General features: G+C 29.1%; 1 protein-coding gene and 1 long non-coding RNA gene across 3 annotated transcripts in view; one reads left to right on the top strand and one right to left on the bottom strand.

Annotated features, from left to right (window-relative positions):
- LOC147657634 (uncharacterized) overlaps nucleotides 1-1,280 on the top strand; it is a 2,062-nt gene extending 782 nt beyond the window's left edge. Inside the window, exon 2 of the long non-coding RNA XR_015292049.1 lies at nucleotides 625-1,280. This is a non-coding gene — a long non-coding RNA (uncharacterized LOC147657634). The remainder of the gene's footprint in view (nucleotides 1-624) is intronic.
- LOC100867229 (uncharacterized) overlaps nucleotides 1-7,246 on the bottom strand; it is an 8,881-nt gene extending 1,635 nt beyond the window's left edge. The window contains exons 1-5 of one of the 2 annotated variants that reach the window (XM_086908049.1): nucleotides 6,901-7,246; nucleotides 4,862-5,043; nucleotides 3,403-3,733; nucleotides 2,203-2,478; nucleotides 606-941 (exon numbers count right to left, since the gene is read on the bottom strand). In XM_086908049.1, the coding sequence (XP_086764175.1) occupies nucleotides 606-941; nucleotides 2,203-2,478; nucleotides 3,403-3,733; nucleotides 4,862-4,925 (1,007 nt within the window). In that variant the 5' untranslated portion in view covers nucleotides 4,926-5,043; nucleotides 6,901-7,246. Of the gene's footprint in view, nucleotides 1-605; nucleotides 942-2,202; nucleotides 2,479-3,402; nucleotides 3,734-4,861; nucleotides 5,044-6,335 lie in introns of both variants that reach the window. The other variant, XM_086908048.1, reaches the window with a different exon arrangement.
- Between the last annotated feature and the right edge of the window lie 8,071 nt (nucleotides 7,247-15,317).

The raw sequence follows: 15,317 nt of genomic DNA, 5'->3' as shown, positions 1-15,317 counted from the left end.
ATCAATCGATAGATTTTGATGAATATATAATTTAAATATGCCAGTTTTATCTTTAGCAATTCGTGTATGTATTAAAAATTATGAATATTTACTCGTAATATTGATCTAGACTTATTTCAAGAATTATAGAATTAATACAATTAAAATAATCCTTAGACATTAATCGAATGTAAATTAAATTTTATTTTTATTTCATTTAATAAACATTTAATTGGTAATTGATATCCCATTTGGAATGCACAGACAGGAATCTATATTACCTACAGTCATATCAACGTATAGGCGTAAGATATCTATTTCTTATATAAATATCTTATCTGAAACTATTGACTCATCTCATTAGAAATATGTGTTAATAATATGCTTTTTTAAAGTGTATAACTTATATTATTAATTCTTAAAATTGAAACTATTTTTGAACTCTATTTGTTAAAATCTATTGATTGATAAAAAAAAATAGATAAAAAATAAATAGTTTCTTAAATTAAATTTCAGCCCTTAATTTTATAGTCAATATTAATTAAACATAAAAAATATCTATCAAATCAAAATGAATTTTCATCGATATATTATCGAGCGATAATCAAAGTAGTCTCACCACTAACCTAAACGGTTTTTCTCCAGAGTGCGTTCTAAGATGCGTCTTAAGGGTGCTCGGTCGCGCGTACGATTTGCCGCAAATTCTGCAAAGGTTAGGTCTGCCATTATCGTCGGACGTGACTGGATTTCCGGTGGCGCCTATGCACAGAGCATGCTCACTGGACAATTGCAACCTGGAATGGCTGTGCGCTGGAGGATGAGAATGAGGATGGGTACTGGTGCCGATCAGGCTATTGGCCGGGGGTTGATTCACCCTTGCTTGCTGTTCCACGGGATTATACTGTGGGGCGGGACTTAACAGGGGTTCCACGCCCCATGTCGACGAATAGCTTTGCTCGTATCTACGCACACAACCGTGAATTTACTGAATAACTCTGCTTTTGCATCCTCTTAGACACACCCTTTTCGTAAAGTAAAATAGTAAAGGATTATTCCGTTTCAAAATCATTTTGAAAAATATGTTATCCGAAAATGAAAAGCTTTACTTTTGCTCATTAGAAATTATCGAAGGATGTTTGTTGTAAAACAAGTTATTTAATATTTTAAGATATAATATTTGATGTATAATATTTTTATTATATATGTAAATGTTTTTTAAGGATTTTTTTGTAGAATTTTTTAAGAGATTCAATAATTATGTACATCTATCTGTTGGATGAATTAAATATTCAATAAGAATATTATTATTTTATAATATTATTATATAATAATTTTTATTATTACATATAGTATCTACTTTTTTCCATCTCAAAGTTATCTAATAACTTTCGAGCTCTATATTATTTTATAATTATTTAGAAAGGTAAGTTCATAAAAGAAATATAATTTTTATATGATAGAAGAAAATATTATAATATGGATATATTAGTTGTTTCGATAGATAATAGAATTTTTTAAATTAAATTTAAATTTTTATACTAATAATAATATAAATTATCTATCGTGATAAAAAATTTATTGTATTTTCACAATAATTTTAAATATATCATAAAAAAAAAATCATATAATATTTTGAATTAAAAAATAAATATTTTATATTAGTTATAATATAATTAAGTTAATTGTAAAATAGTTATATTATATAGTTATACAATATTTAATATTTAATAGTGATAAGAAATGATATTTTATTACATGAGTATGCAATTAAGAATAATTCATTCCTTTTTCTATTAGAATCATGGAATGCCAGGCACTTATTGATTTGCTTTATACTTTGTATGGCTTCCAATAAAGTGTCAATTTCTAGCAAACATTTTCTCTACATAAAAATGATTCAAAAAATGAGTATGAATATCTATGTATTTCTAAACAATAATAAAAATATAATAATGATGAAAATTTTAATAATTATCATGATTTTCGTATGAAAAAGTATTTTATTTCACACTATTTATTAAATTATTTGAAATATTAAAATATTCTTATGATAAATTGAATATTTTTTCTTTTTTTTTAGAAGAAATTTTAGAATTTAATTTTTCTAAGAATAGTCAAAAACTAGCATTGATCAATCATCATTTTTATATTTATAATAGCGAATCATTTTTAAATTCATTTTTTTAAAAAATTAAGAATATCTGATTTGAAAATAATACTCACCCAGAGTGCATATTCATGTTCATGGTCATATTCATGGAAACATTGACAGACATGGCTGGTGTGGAAGTATAATGGGTGGGTGGTACAGGTGGACCAAGATTTTGCGTGTAATCTTGGGAATAATGATGATTCGATCCTCCTGTTGTTGAGTAGTATCCTCCGGTAGGGCTTCCAGGATGGACCACCGCATGTTTTAACGATAGTAATACATCTGCGACACCTTCCCCGTTCGTGTTGCTCGTTCTTGGCGCGCATTCTCCTCTGGTGCAACCCCAACTGCAAGGACACTTAAAAATTACAAGGTACATCGAATACAGCGTTATAATCATTTTTAATTCTACGTGCCTCTTTATATTCTTTTTGTCTATATTCTTGTTTCAAGGAACCTCGTTTATTATCTTAGGAATAATGAAGAATGAAGATATTGAAAATTCTATTCAAAACTGTTTTGATGATTTCTTCAATTTTTGAATTCTTCATAATCTTAAATTATTTTTTTTTTTTATATATTTATATATTATTTTATAATCTAAAATTATTTTTATTGTTCCTTTAATAAATGAATGAAATTTAAAAATTGATTACTTGTTGTTGTTGTTAGAATTTTATAGAGTTATTAAAAAAATAAGACTTTTTATATGTTGCGTTACAATCAATATTAACTTTATATTATGTCCATACACAAATATTTTATAATTCTTTTCGATTTTTTTAGAGATAAGTAAATAGTAATATAGTTTTAAGTGGAAACGTCTGTCTTTAATCAGACACCGTATCTTATTACAAAATTAAGTCTTAACAAAGTTACAAATATTTGGTGAAAATGACATAAAAAATTACAAAAAAAGAAAAGAAACTGTTATTTCTAAAATATATTATCTTCTCCAAATTTTTTATAAAAGTATGATTTTAAAATTCGTTACATTATTGATTAATATTATTATTAATTTTTTTTATTTGATTTCAAGATTAAGTAAATATATTTTTAAATTTTATTCCAAATGTGATAATTACACGAAATATGTAATATAATATATTTAAGTAGAACAAAACATTAATTTAAATTTTAAAAGTAGAAACATCGAATTGTGAAGTAAATTTGACGCGTTAAGTGAAAACTCGAGTATAGTTTACACAATTTTGAAAATAAGAAAAATAGAGAGACTTTTTTCTGAAAAAAAGACATTTTCTGCGACTCACTTATAGGTTCCCGAGCATGGGCTGAAGAGGCCAGGTGGTAAAGGATCCAAGTCCAGCGGCGGCAATGGAAAACCAGCCATATCGTCGACCCAAAAACTCGCCCCAAACTCACTAACCACTTGATTCTGTCCAGAATTTTGAATTTGTTGAGTTTGATCGCCACCAATGTCTTCCGCAGAATTCTGTAAATCTTGTAAACGAAGAGTGCCCTGTAGAGCACCCAATGTCTCTTCGTTTTGATTATCTGTTAAGGTGTCTTCACTGGTTAGAACACCTAAAGATCCGGTACAGAGACCGGAAGGTATAGTGGCCTCGATACTTCCTACCGAACCTGCCAAAAATTATTCGAAAAAAACTTAAGTTAGATTAAATTAAATTAAATTAGGATTAGGATTAAAAAAAAAATATAATAATTTTCTTCTCAAATCAGATCACAATTACACCTAATAAGCATTTTTATTAAAATTAAAAAGAAAGAAATATAAATTTGTAAATCTTGAAATTTTCTTTTAAAATCTTTTTCTTCTAAAGTTTGAAGTATTATAATTGTTGATAATTTATTTAGTATAACAAATATTATATTATTTTCATTATTATTTATATTATATATATTTATATTTATATATTACATAGTAAATGAAGTATGAAGGTGAAAAAACATAGAATTTTAAATTTTAAAATTATTATTTAAATATTGTGAAAATGAATATTTTAATAATAATAACTTTATTTTATAATAATATTTTAATAACTTGAAAAATTTAAAGTAAAGATTAAAAGAAAAGTAACTTTTTAGGAAAAATTATTCCTATTTAAATGTTGTTAATTTGTTTTTTAAATTTATTAATAAAGTAATAAAAAATTACTACTAATAACTCTAATAACTTTCGTTTAAATGAAATATATAAGAAAAGGGACAATACTACAATAATGAATGGATTAAAAGAGCGACAAATATAAAATTATATATAAAATTATATCATTATGTGTATTAAGTATATAATATCAAGTATATTAGAGTACAAAGATATTAAGTATGCAAATTTAAAAAATAATTTAAAAAAAATAAGAAAAGGAGATATTGAATAATAATAATAAAAATAAAATATACATTGGAATAATCTATATAAAAATCAATAGATATCTTTATCAAGATATTTCACTTATTATTATTAATTTAATTTATGTTATATTAAAAAATTATCGTAAAATTTGCGCAAAATCTGAAATATAAGATAGAGATTTCATCACATTTCATAAAAATGAAAACACAATATATAATGGAAAAAATAGGCTTTCAACCATCACATAGATCACTAAAATCACTTTATGGTGATATTAAAATGTTTTTCTTCCTTAACGAATGATAATATAAATTTTTCATCTTAAGTTTTATATCTTATACATAATGTAGTAACTGGAATACTTTCTTTATCTTTATAGAAATACTATGGCTCACCTGTGCCAAGGGTGTACGGCGATTCGGAGGTGTTCACCGTGTGGTGATTCTGCAGAAACTCCATCTCTGCGAAATTTCTGCTCGTAACCGCCCTTAGAGACAACCCCTTTCCCCGCCTCGATAAAATACGCGGACGGATTGCCTCCTCTCTGTGGAGATGTGGTCCAGCCCCTCTGGTCTCCCTAGCAACCGCACATTGCTCCGTGAGTATGACCGATTTTCTTTATCAATATTTTTCACGATATTTTCCCAACTATTCCCATCCTTGATTGCTCATAGGAAATATGTATTTTCAATATTTTATTCTTTTTGATTTTCTTTCGTCTTATTGATAATACATAAAAATATAAAAATTTTGCACTTCTTACTTCATATAGTGAATACTTTGTTTTATATATTTTTCGAATGTATAAAATAATAAGATTTGGAAAATTATAAGTGAGTAATTTTTTTTTATCTAAAATGCATTTGCATTGCTATTCCTACTATGTTAGTTTTGTTTTTTAATTATTTAATGGAAATTAGTTATTTATTGAAAGAAGATAGAAGAACAGATGAAGCACTTTGATTTTATTTCAAATATCAAAGATTTTTGAAAAATATATACTTATTATGTATTTTATTTTTAAAAATTGCAATGAAATGAATATGAATTTAAATTCGTACTATTATTATTAAAACTTAAATAATATTTTACATAAAATTGTTAAAACTTAGTATAAAATTTTTATTTTTTATTTTTCATAGAAAATAAATTTTTAATTCTAAATTCTATCTAAATTCTATATTTTTATTATTTTTGCTATTTTTCTTTTTTTTTTTTTTTTTTTTATATATATATCATGTTATTAACAGAACAATTCTATAAGGATAATTCTATAATTGTAAGGATAAGGGATTCTATAACGATACGATATTATAGCTAATAATTTTTCTCATTAAATATTGCAATATAAAATTTAAAATATACTACAATAAATGAAATATAAAATTTAAATATAACAAATTAAATGTAATATACATATTTATAATTATATGCATACGTACAAATACAGGATAAATATTGATGGGAGACAGAAATGAATTATGCCAATTTTAGAGATTAAAATTAATATAAAAATTGATAGATAAAACAGCAGCTCTATCTTCGTTGCACCATTATCTTAATATTAATCCCATATGTATGTATGAATATTATATATTATAAGGAAATTTTAGAATCGTTAAACGATATATAATAGAATAATTCGATCGCTAGTTATAGTTATATCCATTTCGAGAATTCAACGATTTCTTTATTATTCTTTTAGTATTTATAGAGTTATCCAAGAAATACTAATGTAATAATGTAGATCAGTAATATTGTTTGAAGAATAGGAATAAAATCATAAAAATCAACGAATTTTATGAATGACTTTTTATGAATGGCTGAAAGGAAAATGCACGTGCATATGGACCGAACGTATAGAAGTACCTTTATGGCTTGGAAGACCTGCCGGTTTCCTCTAAAGGCTTCTGCAGAAAATCTGCCGGATATTTTCATTCATAGTCTGAAAACCATGTGCATCTTTCCACGTGATTCACTTCTCCATTTTCGACGATTTAAATAATCATCAGTTACTTCAAAATTCACGTTTTGTCTGCTCTTTTTCTCTCAATAAATGTCTCTACACTTTTTCATTTTGAAACTTTTACTTTTCTCTAATTATTCGATGATGAACAAATAATTATGAAATATAACAAGTATATAATATTTGTTATGCAATATATAACTAAAGTCTGAATATATATATATATATATATATTTTTAATCTTAAATTTTTACATTCAACACAATCTATAATATAAATTATTGTTTTTGCATTTGTATTAATAAATATCTAACTTTGTAACATTTTTGCACCGTTTTTCTTAACGGTACAACAGCTCTTCGTTCTTCTTTCTGTTTTTGTACAAACTTTTTATTTTTTTCTCAAACATTTTTAAAATTCCGTTTTCTTTTTAATCTCAATATAGTATATAGAACACGTTCTACCTACACTTAATTTCACAATTAAATTTTCAGTCTGATTTTGAAGCACAAAGAAGACATAATCACACTTTGCACGTTTTCTCTGCCGTTAAACACACTCGGGTCATTCAAGAAGGATCTAGAAGAGGACGGACTTAAATCACTGTGAGTTAACTTCAATCACACATCAAATTTTGATTTGATCTTTTTCGAACTTGAACTTGAAGATATTCTTGAAATTTTTCCAACTTAGATCGATCTTGAGGCAAGAAGTGGAAATTTTAAGGGATGGCACCGTATGCTACTGTCATGCTGGCACGATGGCTTGTCAATGTGTCTTAGCTAACTAGAGATCTACCACCTACTATCACCCACTCTCACCCCTTACTCACTGACTACTGCTTCGACCCCACTCCACTACGGGCCGGCCTTTTCGCCTCTCTTTTTTCCTTCATCGTATTTGCCTTGTTCCACGCACATATCATCCTCCTCTTCCACATGTGCTTACCCCTACCTTAAATAACGTTAACCTTCCATGCTTCCACCGTAAGGTGTTTGCTAAAGAGATTTGCAACATTTCAACTTTGCCTAAACTTCGAATACCATGGAATAATATCGCAATTATCGCTTAAAATTTCACCCTCTCGGACTGATTTAATAGAGATTTAGAAAAGATTTAGATGGTACAAATACAAATTTTACATTGTAAATATATATTATATGTGTGTAGGTCAATGAAAATAAATAAGTTAGCCTTTTCTTTCTATAAACTTTCTATAATGTTGTATGTAACTTACGAAATTACGAAATTATTTTACGTTTCATGCGTTCATTATATGGTATTCAGAAATCATGATTTACTTCGCTTAAAATTTATTTCAAGACGATGAAATTTTCAAATCAATTTTAGATATAATATTTAAAATTAGTAGTGTAATATATTTATCTATATTTAATATATATATATATATATTTATATCATTTTACATAATTTATCAATGGCAATGTTTTTTTCTAGGATGATACAAAGTTTAATACACACGATAATAAACTTTAATAATAGTTTTTTTTTAACGTTAAAAAGAATATTCATTGAAAACGAATATGAACGAAAGAGCTAAAAAACTTGAAACATGGAGTTAAATCTATAATTAATTCTTAATTATAGATAAAGATCTTGATTGTATCATCTATTTGCAACGTGCTCAGATATTTATCTATTACAACCAAAAAAAAAAAAAAAAGAAAAAAAAAGAAAAAGAAAAAAAAGATCCATTCGCCACAAGAATGGCCGAAAGAAGGGAAAAATAAAATGGTCCATTGAAAAGATACGACACTGCCGTGTAGTATCGTATCTGTTACAATGTATAAAAGGATGCAGCACAGTCTGGAAAGAATGCCGATCAGAAGGACGCAAGAACGGTTTGAACGATATCCATGTCCACGGGCGTGTAAGACGCGAGACGTTGGAATACACGGGTTGGCCGTGGTCGATGCCGACGACACGAGATACTAATCGTTCATTCGGCGATCGGTGATCGGGGGCCTTCTTCGAGTCTGGTTCACTTCTACACCGATATCCCCTGTTGCCAGGGCGGGACGGGGAAGTAGGATATTATTTTCTTCAGATACCATTACCACGCCGATCATGGTGGTCCTGCCTTGCAGACGAGTGGCCCCGATACCCTCGAGATCACTGGCTTGTAATGCCTTCCCTTTCGTCGTCGATTATTGACCAGTGAACGGTGAGCCCGGCTGCGAAACACTCCAACGCTACCTATTCCACTTGCGACCCTCGACCAACCACCCTTTTCCACCTTTTCGCTCGCTCCTCCTCGCTTCGAGATCCTCCTTCTACCATTTGTTGCGTTTCCTCTTCTCCGCTGGAATTTTTTCCACGGCAAAGGGAGAAGAGCTAGTTCTTCCGTCTAACCTATTACGTTCTTTTCCTACCCGTTGCTAAACACTCGCTTAATTGATGCACATGGGTCTACGCGGGTCTAAGAGAAAAGAAACATTTGAACATTTTGAGTTATTTTTACGTTAGTACGTAAGGATACGTGAGTTAAAAGTTTAGAATCTTGGTTAAAAGAGTAAAAACTCGATTCAACGATATATTTTGTAAATTTTTAGTGATTATTTCATTGTTTCATTGTTTCAAAGTCGCGTTTCTTCTGGTTTTAGCGTGTATGATTCTATACGAAGCGTGCCTTGTTATTTTTGTAATCGAATCGTGAATTAGAAATAATTAAACGCGTAAATGTGTATTAAAAAAAGTAACTAATCAATTTTGTAATTTCAAAGAATTTGAGCAGCTTATAATATTTAAATAAGAGTATACAATGAACGAACAAGCTTGATTTCCTTATATTATAATTAATTAAAATAATAATCAAAGCGCGCAATAAACTAGACTTAATATCTTAATTTTATGTTTATCGATTTACATATGTTTTTACTTTTATATAATTTTCTCGTTGCTCTTTTTGTTGAAACAATTCTATATATGTATACGATCATTGTCAATAATTAGAAATTTAATTCCTAAAAACTTCGATCATCAGGATATGTAACTTTTCAAATATCGATGCAATTGATTAATATGTAAATTTTCTGCATGATTTGAATAACAATACTTTATAATTTGGCGATTTTTCTTTAGAATTTGCGTACATATGATATACATATTCACGCTATAACGTCTCAATATCGTGGAAAAATATTTAGTACGTCTTGATACGTGTTGTAAGTGTGAAGTATGTCTTCTGGATAGAAGGAAACAGGTGCATTAAAAATGGAACAATATGATAAGACAATATTATTAAATTGTTTTCAAACAAAAGATCGTTTAAATGTTTATTTGATTTTTATTTATTTCAATTTGAATCTTTTGTAATGATCCAAAGTTTCTTCTTTTTTTCGCGTTCCCAGCGCGAGATTCCGATTACATACATATTCTTTCGAGAATCGCAACAGATTTTACAGACTGGAATAGAACGAGTGTGAAACTTGTGGCTTAATCACGTGAATACGTTCAGTAATACAAATATTTGAACACTAAATTCACGTAACTTGATAGCAATGCTAAGATCGAATTTAAATATGAAGCCTTTGATCGTTATTATTAACAGACACTTTTTTTTTTTTTTTCTACAAAAGCTTGCAAAAATTCTTCACCAAGTACGGGAAATGTATATAATACAAAATTATTATATCTTACGTTGCATATTGACAGATCGTCAAAAAAATCGAAGAAGCGAATGTTAGAAAGCGATCTTTATTCAATTTTAACGATCAAGTTTATAATTTTACGATTCGATTAACAGTGAATATAAAATTTATATGATACGATATTGAAAAGTAAAATAATCCTATCTATCTATCTTTAATTTAGAAATTAGAAGAAGAAGAAGAAGAAGAAGAAGAAGAAGAGAAAGAAATATAAACTCATTCATTCATCCATCTCTATTCTAAATATATCCGAATGATTTACGGATTTACAATAGTGTGTGATAGTTATATTTAACTGTTTAATAACGTGTAACTTTATTTTAAACGTTTGTAATAAAATAAAAAAGCAGCGACAATGATTTACGAACCGAATTTTGCACCATAATGATGTTTTTCTTTTTCTTCACGAGTTTTCTCTCAAAGAAAAGAGGAAAAGAGGAATGGTGCTGGAAGCGTCATTTCCGGGACGAAAGAAGCAAATGATCCGTTGGATGAGCGAGGGAGTGAAAAATTTGAAAAAATGCAAAGTTTTGCGATGGGTGGAAGTGTTGCCTCTCACGAGGGCAGGCGCATCCGACTATCGGATGTCTCGACATAATCGCGACCGTCAGGCCGGACACCTGACTACGTATAGTTCCGATGTGGACACAGGAAGAGGAAGTCGACCGCACGGGCATGGCAGCGTTTTCGCGTCGACCGTGTGTCATCCACGTGAACCGTCCAATATATCCAGGATCAAATATTCGTATATATATTTCGATAACTTTTTTTTTATTCCATATTATTAATATACTTAGAGAAATATTGAGAGAGAGAGAGAGAGAGAGAGAGAGAGAGAAAAGATATAGAAATAGAATCTCGTTGCTTGAAGGGAACTGAACTAAACTACTTCGGAGAGAAAACTGAATTTCAAAATTCGCTAGCAATATTATTTTTTTCACTGTACTGTAATAAAATCACAAAGAAATTTGAAAATTGTTTTGATAAAATTCAAAACAAGCAATTTGGAGAATAATTAAATTAATTTTTTCACTAAGATTTTTAAAACGTCAAAAAATAAATAAATCTCAGTTTTTCAAATTTTATCAAGCATTAAGTAAAATAAAATAACACATAAATCTATTCTTGATTGAGTTTAAAATAAAATTCGATTTTTTCCCCTATATAATTAAATCTCGAACGAAAAGAAATACTTTTTTTTTTTTTTTTTTTTTTTATTTTTCCATAAGGAATCGATCATATCTTATACTTGTACGTGAAATACAGGGAGAAAACGTGTTATGTAATTAAAAATAAAAAAAAAAAGAAAAAAAAAAGCAGAAGAAGAAAAAAAGAGGAGATTCAAGGAGAAAAGTGAAGAGGAGAAAGTGAGAACGAAGGAAAAGGGGGGGAGGGGAGGGGAGGGTATAAGAAGGAGGAGAATAAAAGGGTCGCGTAGAAGAGCTCACAGTACGCCGAGTGTACACCCTGGGTATTGGCTTACACTTCCAACTGATTAGGCCCACGGTATTTACGCAGGACCCCGTAGAAAACCGGGCCCCGCCCTCTCTCTTTCGATGGTAACGCACGATTCCACGGAATTGTAACGTTTCCAACGAGCCGCTTTCTTGCATCGCGACATTTTTCATCCATCGTAACTGGGAGAGAGGATACTTGAATGAAGATGATGTTGATCGTGATCGTTCGTATCAAAATCTGATATGATTTGAGGAATATATATTATATCCTTAAATTGATTAAATTGAAATGGATATTTTGAATTTGCTCGTGTTATATATATATATATATTATGTTTTTTACTAGTAAAGAGTAGATTCTTTTATATCGTGGTTAAGGATATACGGTGAAGAATATTTATTCCTTTTTTGAAGAGTTTACAATTTTTTAAAACATAAGTGATCGTAAAACAATTTTTTGTCTAACATGAAAAAAAAAATAGAAAAGAGAAATATAAATCAAGTAATGACACAACGGGCATTAAAGTTACCGGTAATCTTCACTTGGTCAAAGATTCACGCTCCTACAATTATAAATCTGCTACAAGTGAATATAATTAAATCCTCGATTATTTTCAACGTGAATTTTCTTCAGATTGTTTCATAAATTCATCTTCTAAATTATACGTGTACGAATAAAATTCGATTACGAAAACGAAACAATTCATTCAAGAAGAAGCAACAAATATTATCAAAATCGAATCACTATTTCAAACTTAAATTATGGCAAAAATAATTGATAGGTGGATAAGAGAGATAAGAGAGAGTAAGAAAATTTACATCCAACGTTCACGCTCAATTTCCCAATCTGAGATCGCCGATTCAAAGCGGAGATAAAATCTATGGCAATCAGAATTTTTTTCATCCCCTTTGAGGGTGCATCGCGCCAAGCCACACCTGTGTTTGCTCGCACCTGAAATCAAAGAGGCGATTACCGGTGATGGTAAAAGAACCAAACATACGTCCGTTAGATCATCGTGTAGAGCGGGTTGCATCGATGATCGTCATTTATTCAGCGCATATGTACCTCACCCTTAAATATATTTAGCAAACATATTTAGGAGGATGTGTCAATTCTCGTTTTTTTCCTTATATTTTTACGGAAAAAGCTCGTGATTAATTATAATATTTTTTTTATCTCGACTCGAAGATAATAATTTTTCTTTCTTAATTGCAGTTCAAAATTGTTTCGCTAAAATTTTACAAAATTGATATAATAAATAATTTTCCAATACGTTCGCGTTTAAATTTACTTGAATATTTAAATGAAAAAAATCAAAACTCAAATTCACATTCCCAAATATAATTAATTACGATTAAAAAACGTTAAAAAATTTGATTTAATTAAAATAAAAATTCGTTTTCACGTATCAAAGTGAAAATTTGTAATTTCCGGTATCGCGATTAATAGTATAGGTGAACACACTACACACGAAAACGTATTGGCTGCGTTTTGAATGATTAATCCTCGTGATGAGATGACAGTAACGATATTGTTCGCGATCAAAAATTCCTCCCACCGATCCCATCTCCCTTCGCTAAAGTGATTGCGCATCGGATAATCTCCACTGAGTTAGGATAAACTCAGCTCTGAACGATCGAGATGTTACTAAATACGTCACGGTTACTTAATTACACTTGCGGTGAACCATCTCTTGCGGCTGGAACAACTTTCAAACACCGTATAATTGGAGGATGGCGGCCACCCTCTACCTCGGAGAGATACGATGAAAATTTTTCTCCATTTTCCGATTCGATGAAAAAAGATAAATGGAATTTTTATAACGATGCAAAAGTATCAAAACGCGTATAATATAATATAATGTATAATTTTAACGAACAAATAATTAATTTAAATTATCGAAATTAATAAATTCTCTTGTACAATCCCTCGATAGTTTCATAAACGTTTCAGAAAAATCATAAGATAAAATGGAAAAAAACTTTGTTGTTTAATTGAATCGTTGAAAGTGATAACAGATGAGATCCCCGATAAGACAGATTAAACAATTCTTGTTATCTTAAAAAGATGATAAAGTTTGCGTCGCAAAATTGTAACATAATCATGTCGATAGACGATTTTCAAACGTGGCCACCTCTCTCTCTCTCTCTCTCTCTCTCTCTCGGTATAAATCCCATCCCGGATGACAAGATAGCGATCGGATAGTGGCTTATTACGTTCTTTATTCGTGCAAAGATCTTGGCCGTATGTGGTGACGGTGGTGGCGGCCGGCTGGCACGCGCCGCGTGTAATTCAATCGGCTATTTCGACGACGAGCAAGATCCAAGGGTGACCCTACTCGAAAGTGGACAAGGTTTTAATCCTCGAGGAAACTGTTACGAACAGGGATCGACTCCTCTCGCTAATCATCCCGATGATTCTTATTTTCTTAGCCGGCTACTATCGGCAGATGCTAGCTCGCGGTCGCGTCTTCCTTCAACCCTTTCTCAAAATACGAAACTCGATACTAGTCGAGGATGTTTCGTGGCCAAATTACGTCATGCAATGCGTGCGGTTTTCGGACTAAGAATAATCATGCGTGATCAATATTGATTCTTTGAACGAACGGAGGAAGAAGAAGATGATGTTTGAATGCGAAATATTGTATTGTATTGCGTGCGTGCATCGCTGAGAAATTTTCTCGGATGAAGAGAAAAGTGGATGGAGACTAAATATGATTAAATGTAATGTGTAATCAAAATAATATGATATGTCATTTTTTTTTTTTTTTTTTTTTTTGATAAAATTGAGATCAACAAGTTTATATTTCAACGATATCATTGGATATCATTAAATGAATGATTTATAACGATTCAGTTATTTAATCGTAAGATATTTTAATTTATATCTTGTATTTTTTATCGCACCACGTCACAAAAAATCAGCAATGATTATCGATAAAAATAAAAATAATTGAAATGTTAAAAATGTATTGAATTAGGTATTTAATCTAAGGTGAAATTTAATTTAAAGCTGATTTCATAATAAACAGTTGATATTTTTTTTAATATTCTATTGATTACGTACAAAATTATGTACAAAAATAAATTAATAATCACTTTAATTAATTAGCTATTAATATTTATATCATTTCACGACATATCATGATGTATATATTTATTTATCTATTATATATTGCAAAATTTATCGCGTCTATTAAACACAATGATTCTTATTTTCATGTATTCTTCGTTCGTTTATATTTATTTTATTCGTTATAACTTTTTTTTTTTAATAAAGATATTCAAAAATTTATCTTTCTTTGTTTCTATAATATTCATTTGACTTATTTTTTAATATTACTCGATCATCATTTATTTGGAATATTTATTAATATTTATTCATTGCATAGAATATTTATTACACAAAAACATTTAAAGAAAAAATTAAAAAAAAAAAAAGAAAAAAGAAAAAAATAATAGAAAAAGAAATATAAATGTTAAAAAAAAATAGTAATAATAAAAGAGACTAGCATAATTGTTTCCAGATGAGCGATATCAAGAATAAGAGATAAAATGCAAAATGTTTTTACCGATACATATTGAATCTTTTCGAAAAAAAACAACAAAGAAATGAAATATAATCATCGAATGTTCAACGAATTTAAAATAGTCGAAGTAAGATCTTTAGAAATATTTAAAATATGATAAAATATAAAAAAAAAAAAAAAAAGAACGCAAAAACATTTTATTTAGTTCAATAATATGAACTATAAGA

The sequence above is a fragment of the Apis florea genome, unplaced genomic scaffold, assembly GCF_048593485.1.
Source record: "Apis florea isolate Af1SG1 unplaced genomic scaffold, ASM4859348v1 contig_3036_pilon, whole genome shotgun sequence".
NCBI lineage: Eukaryota > Metazoa > Arthropoda > Insecta > Hymenoptera > Apidae > Apis > Apis florea.
The sequence above is the reverse complement of the archived record's forward strand: the minus strand, read 5'-3'. Positions and strand labels throughout refer to the sequence as shown.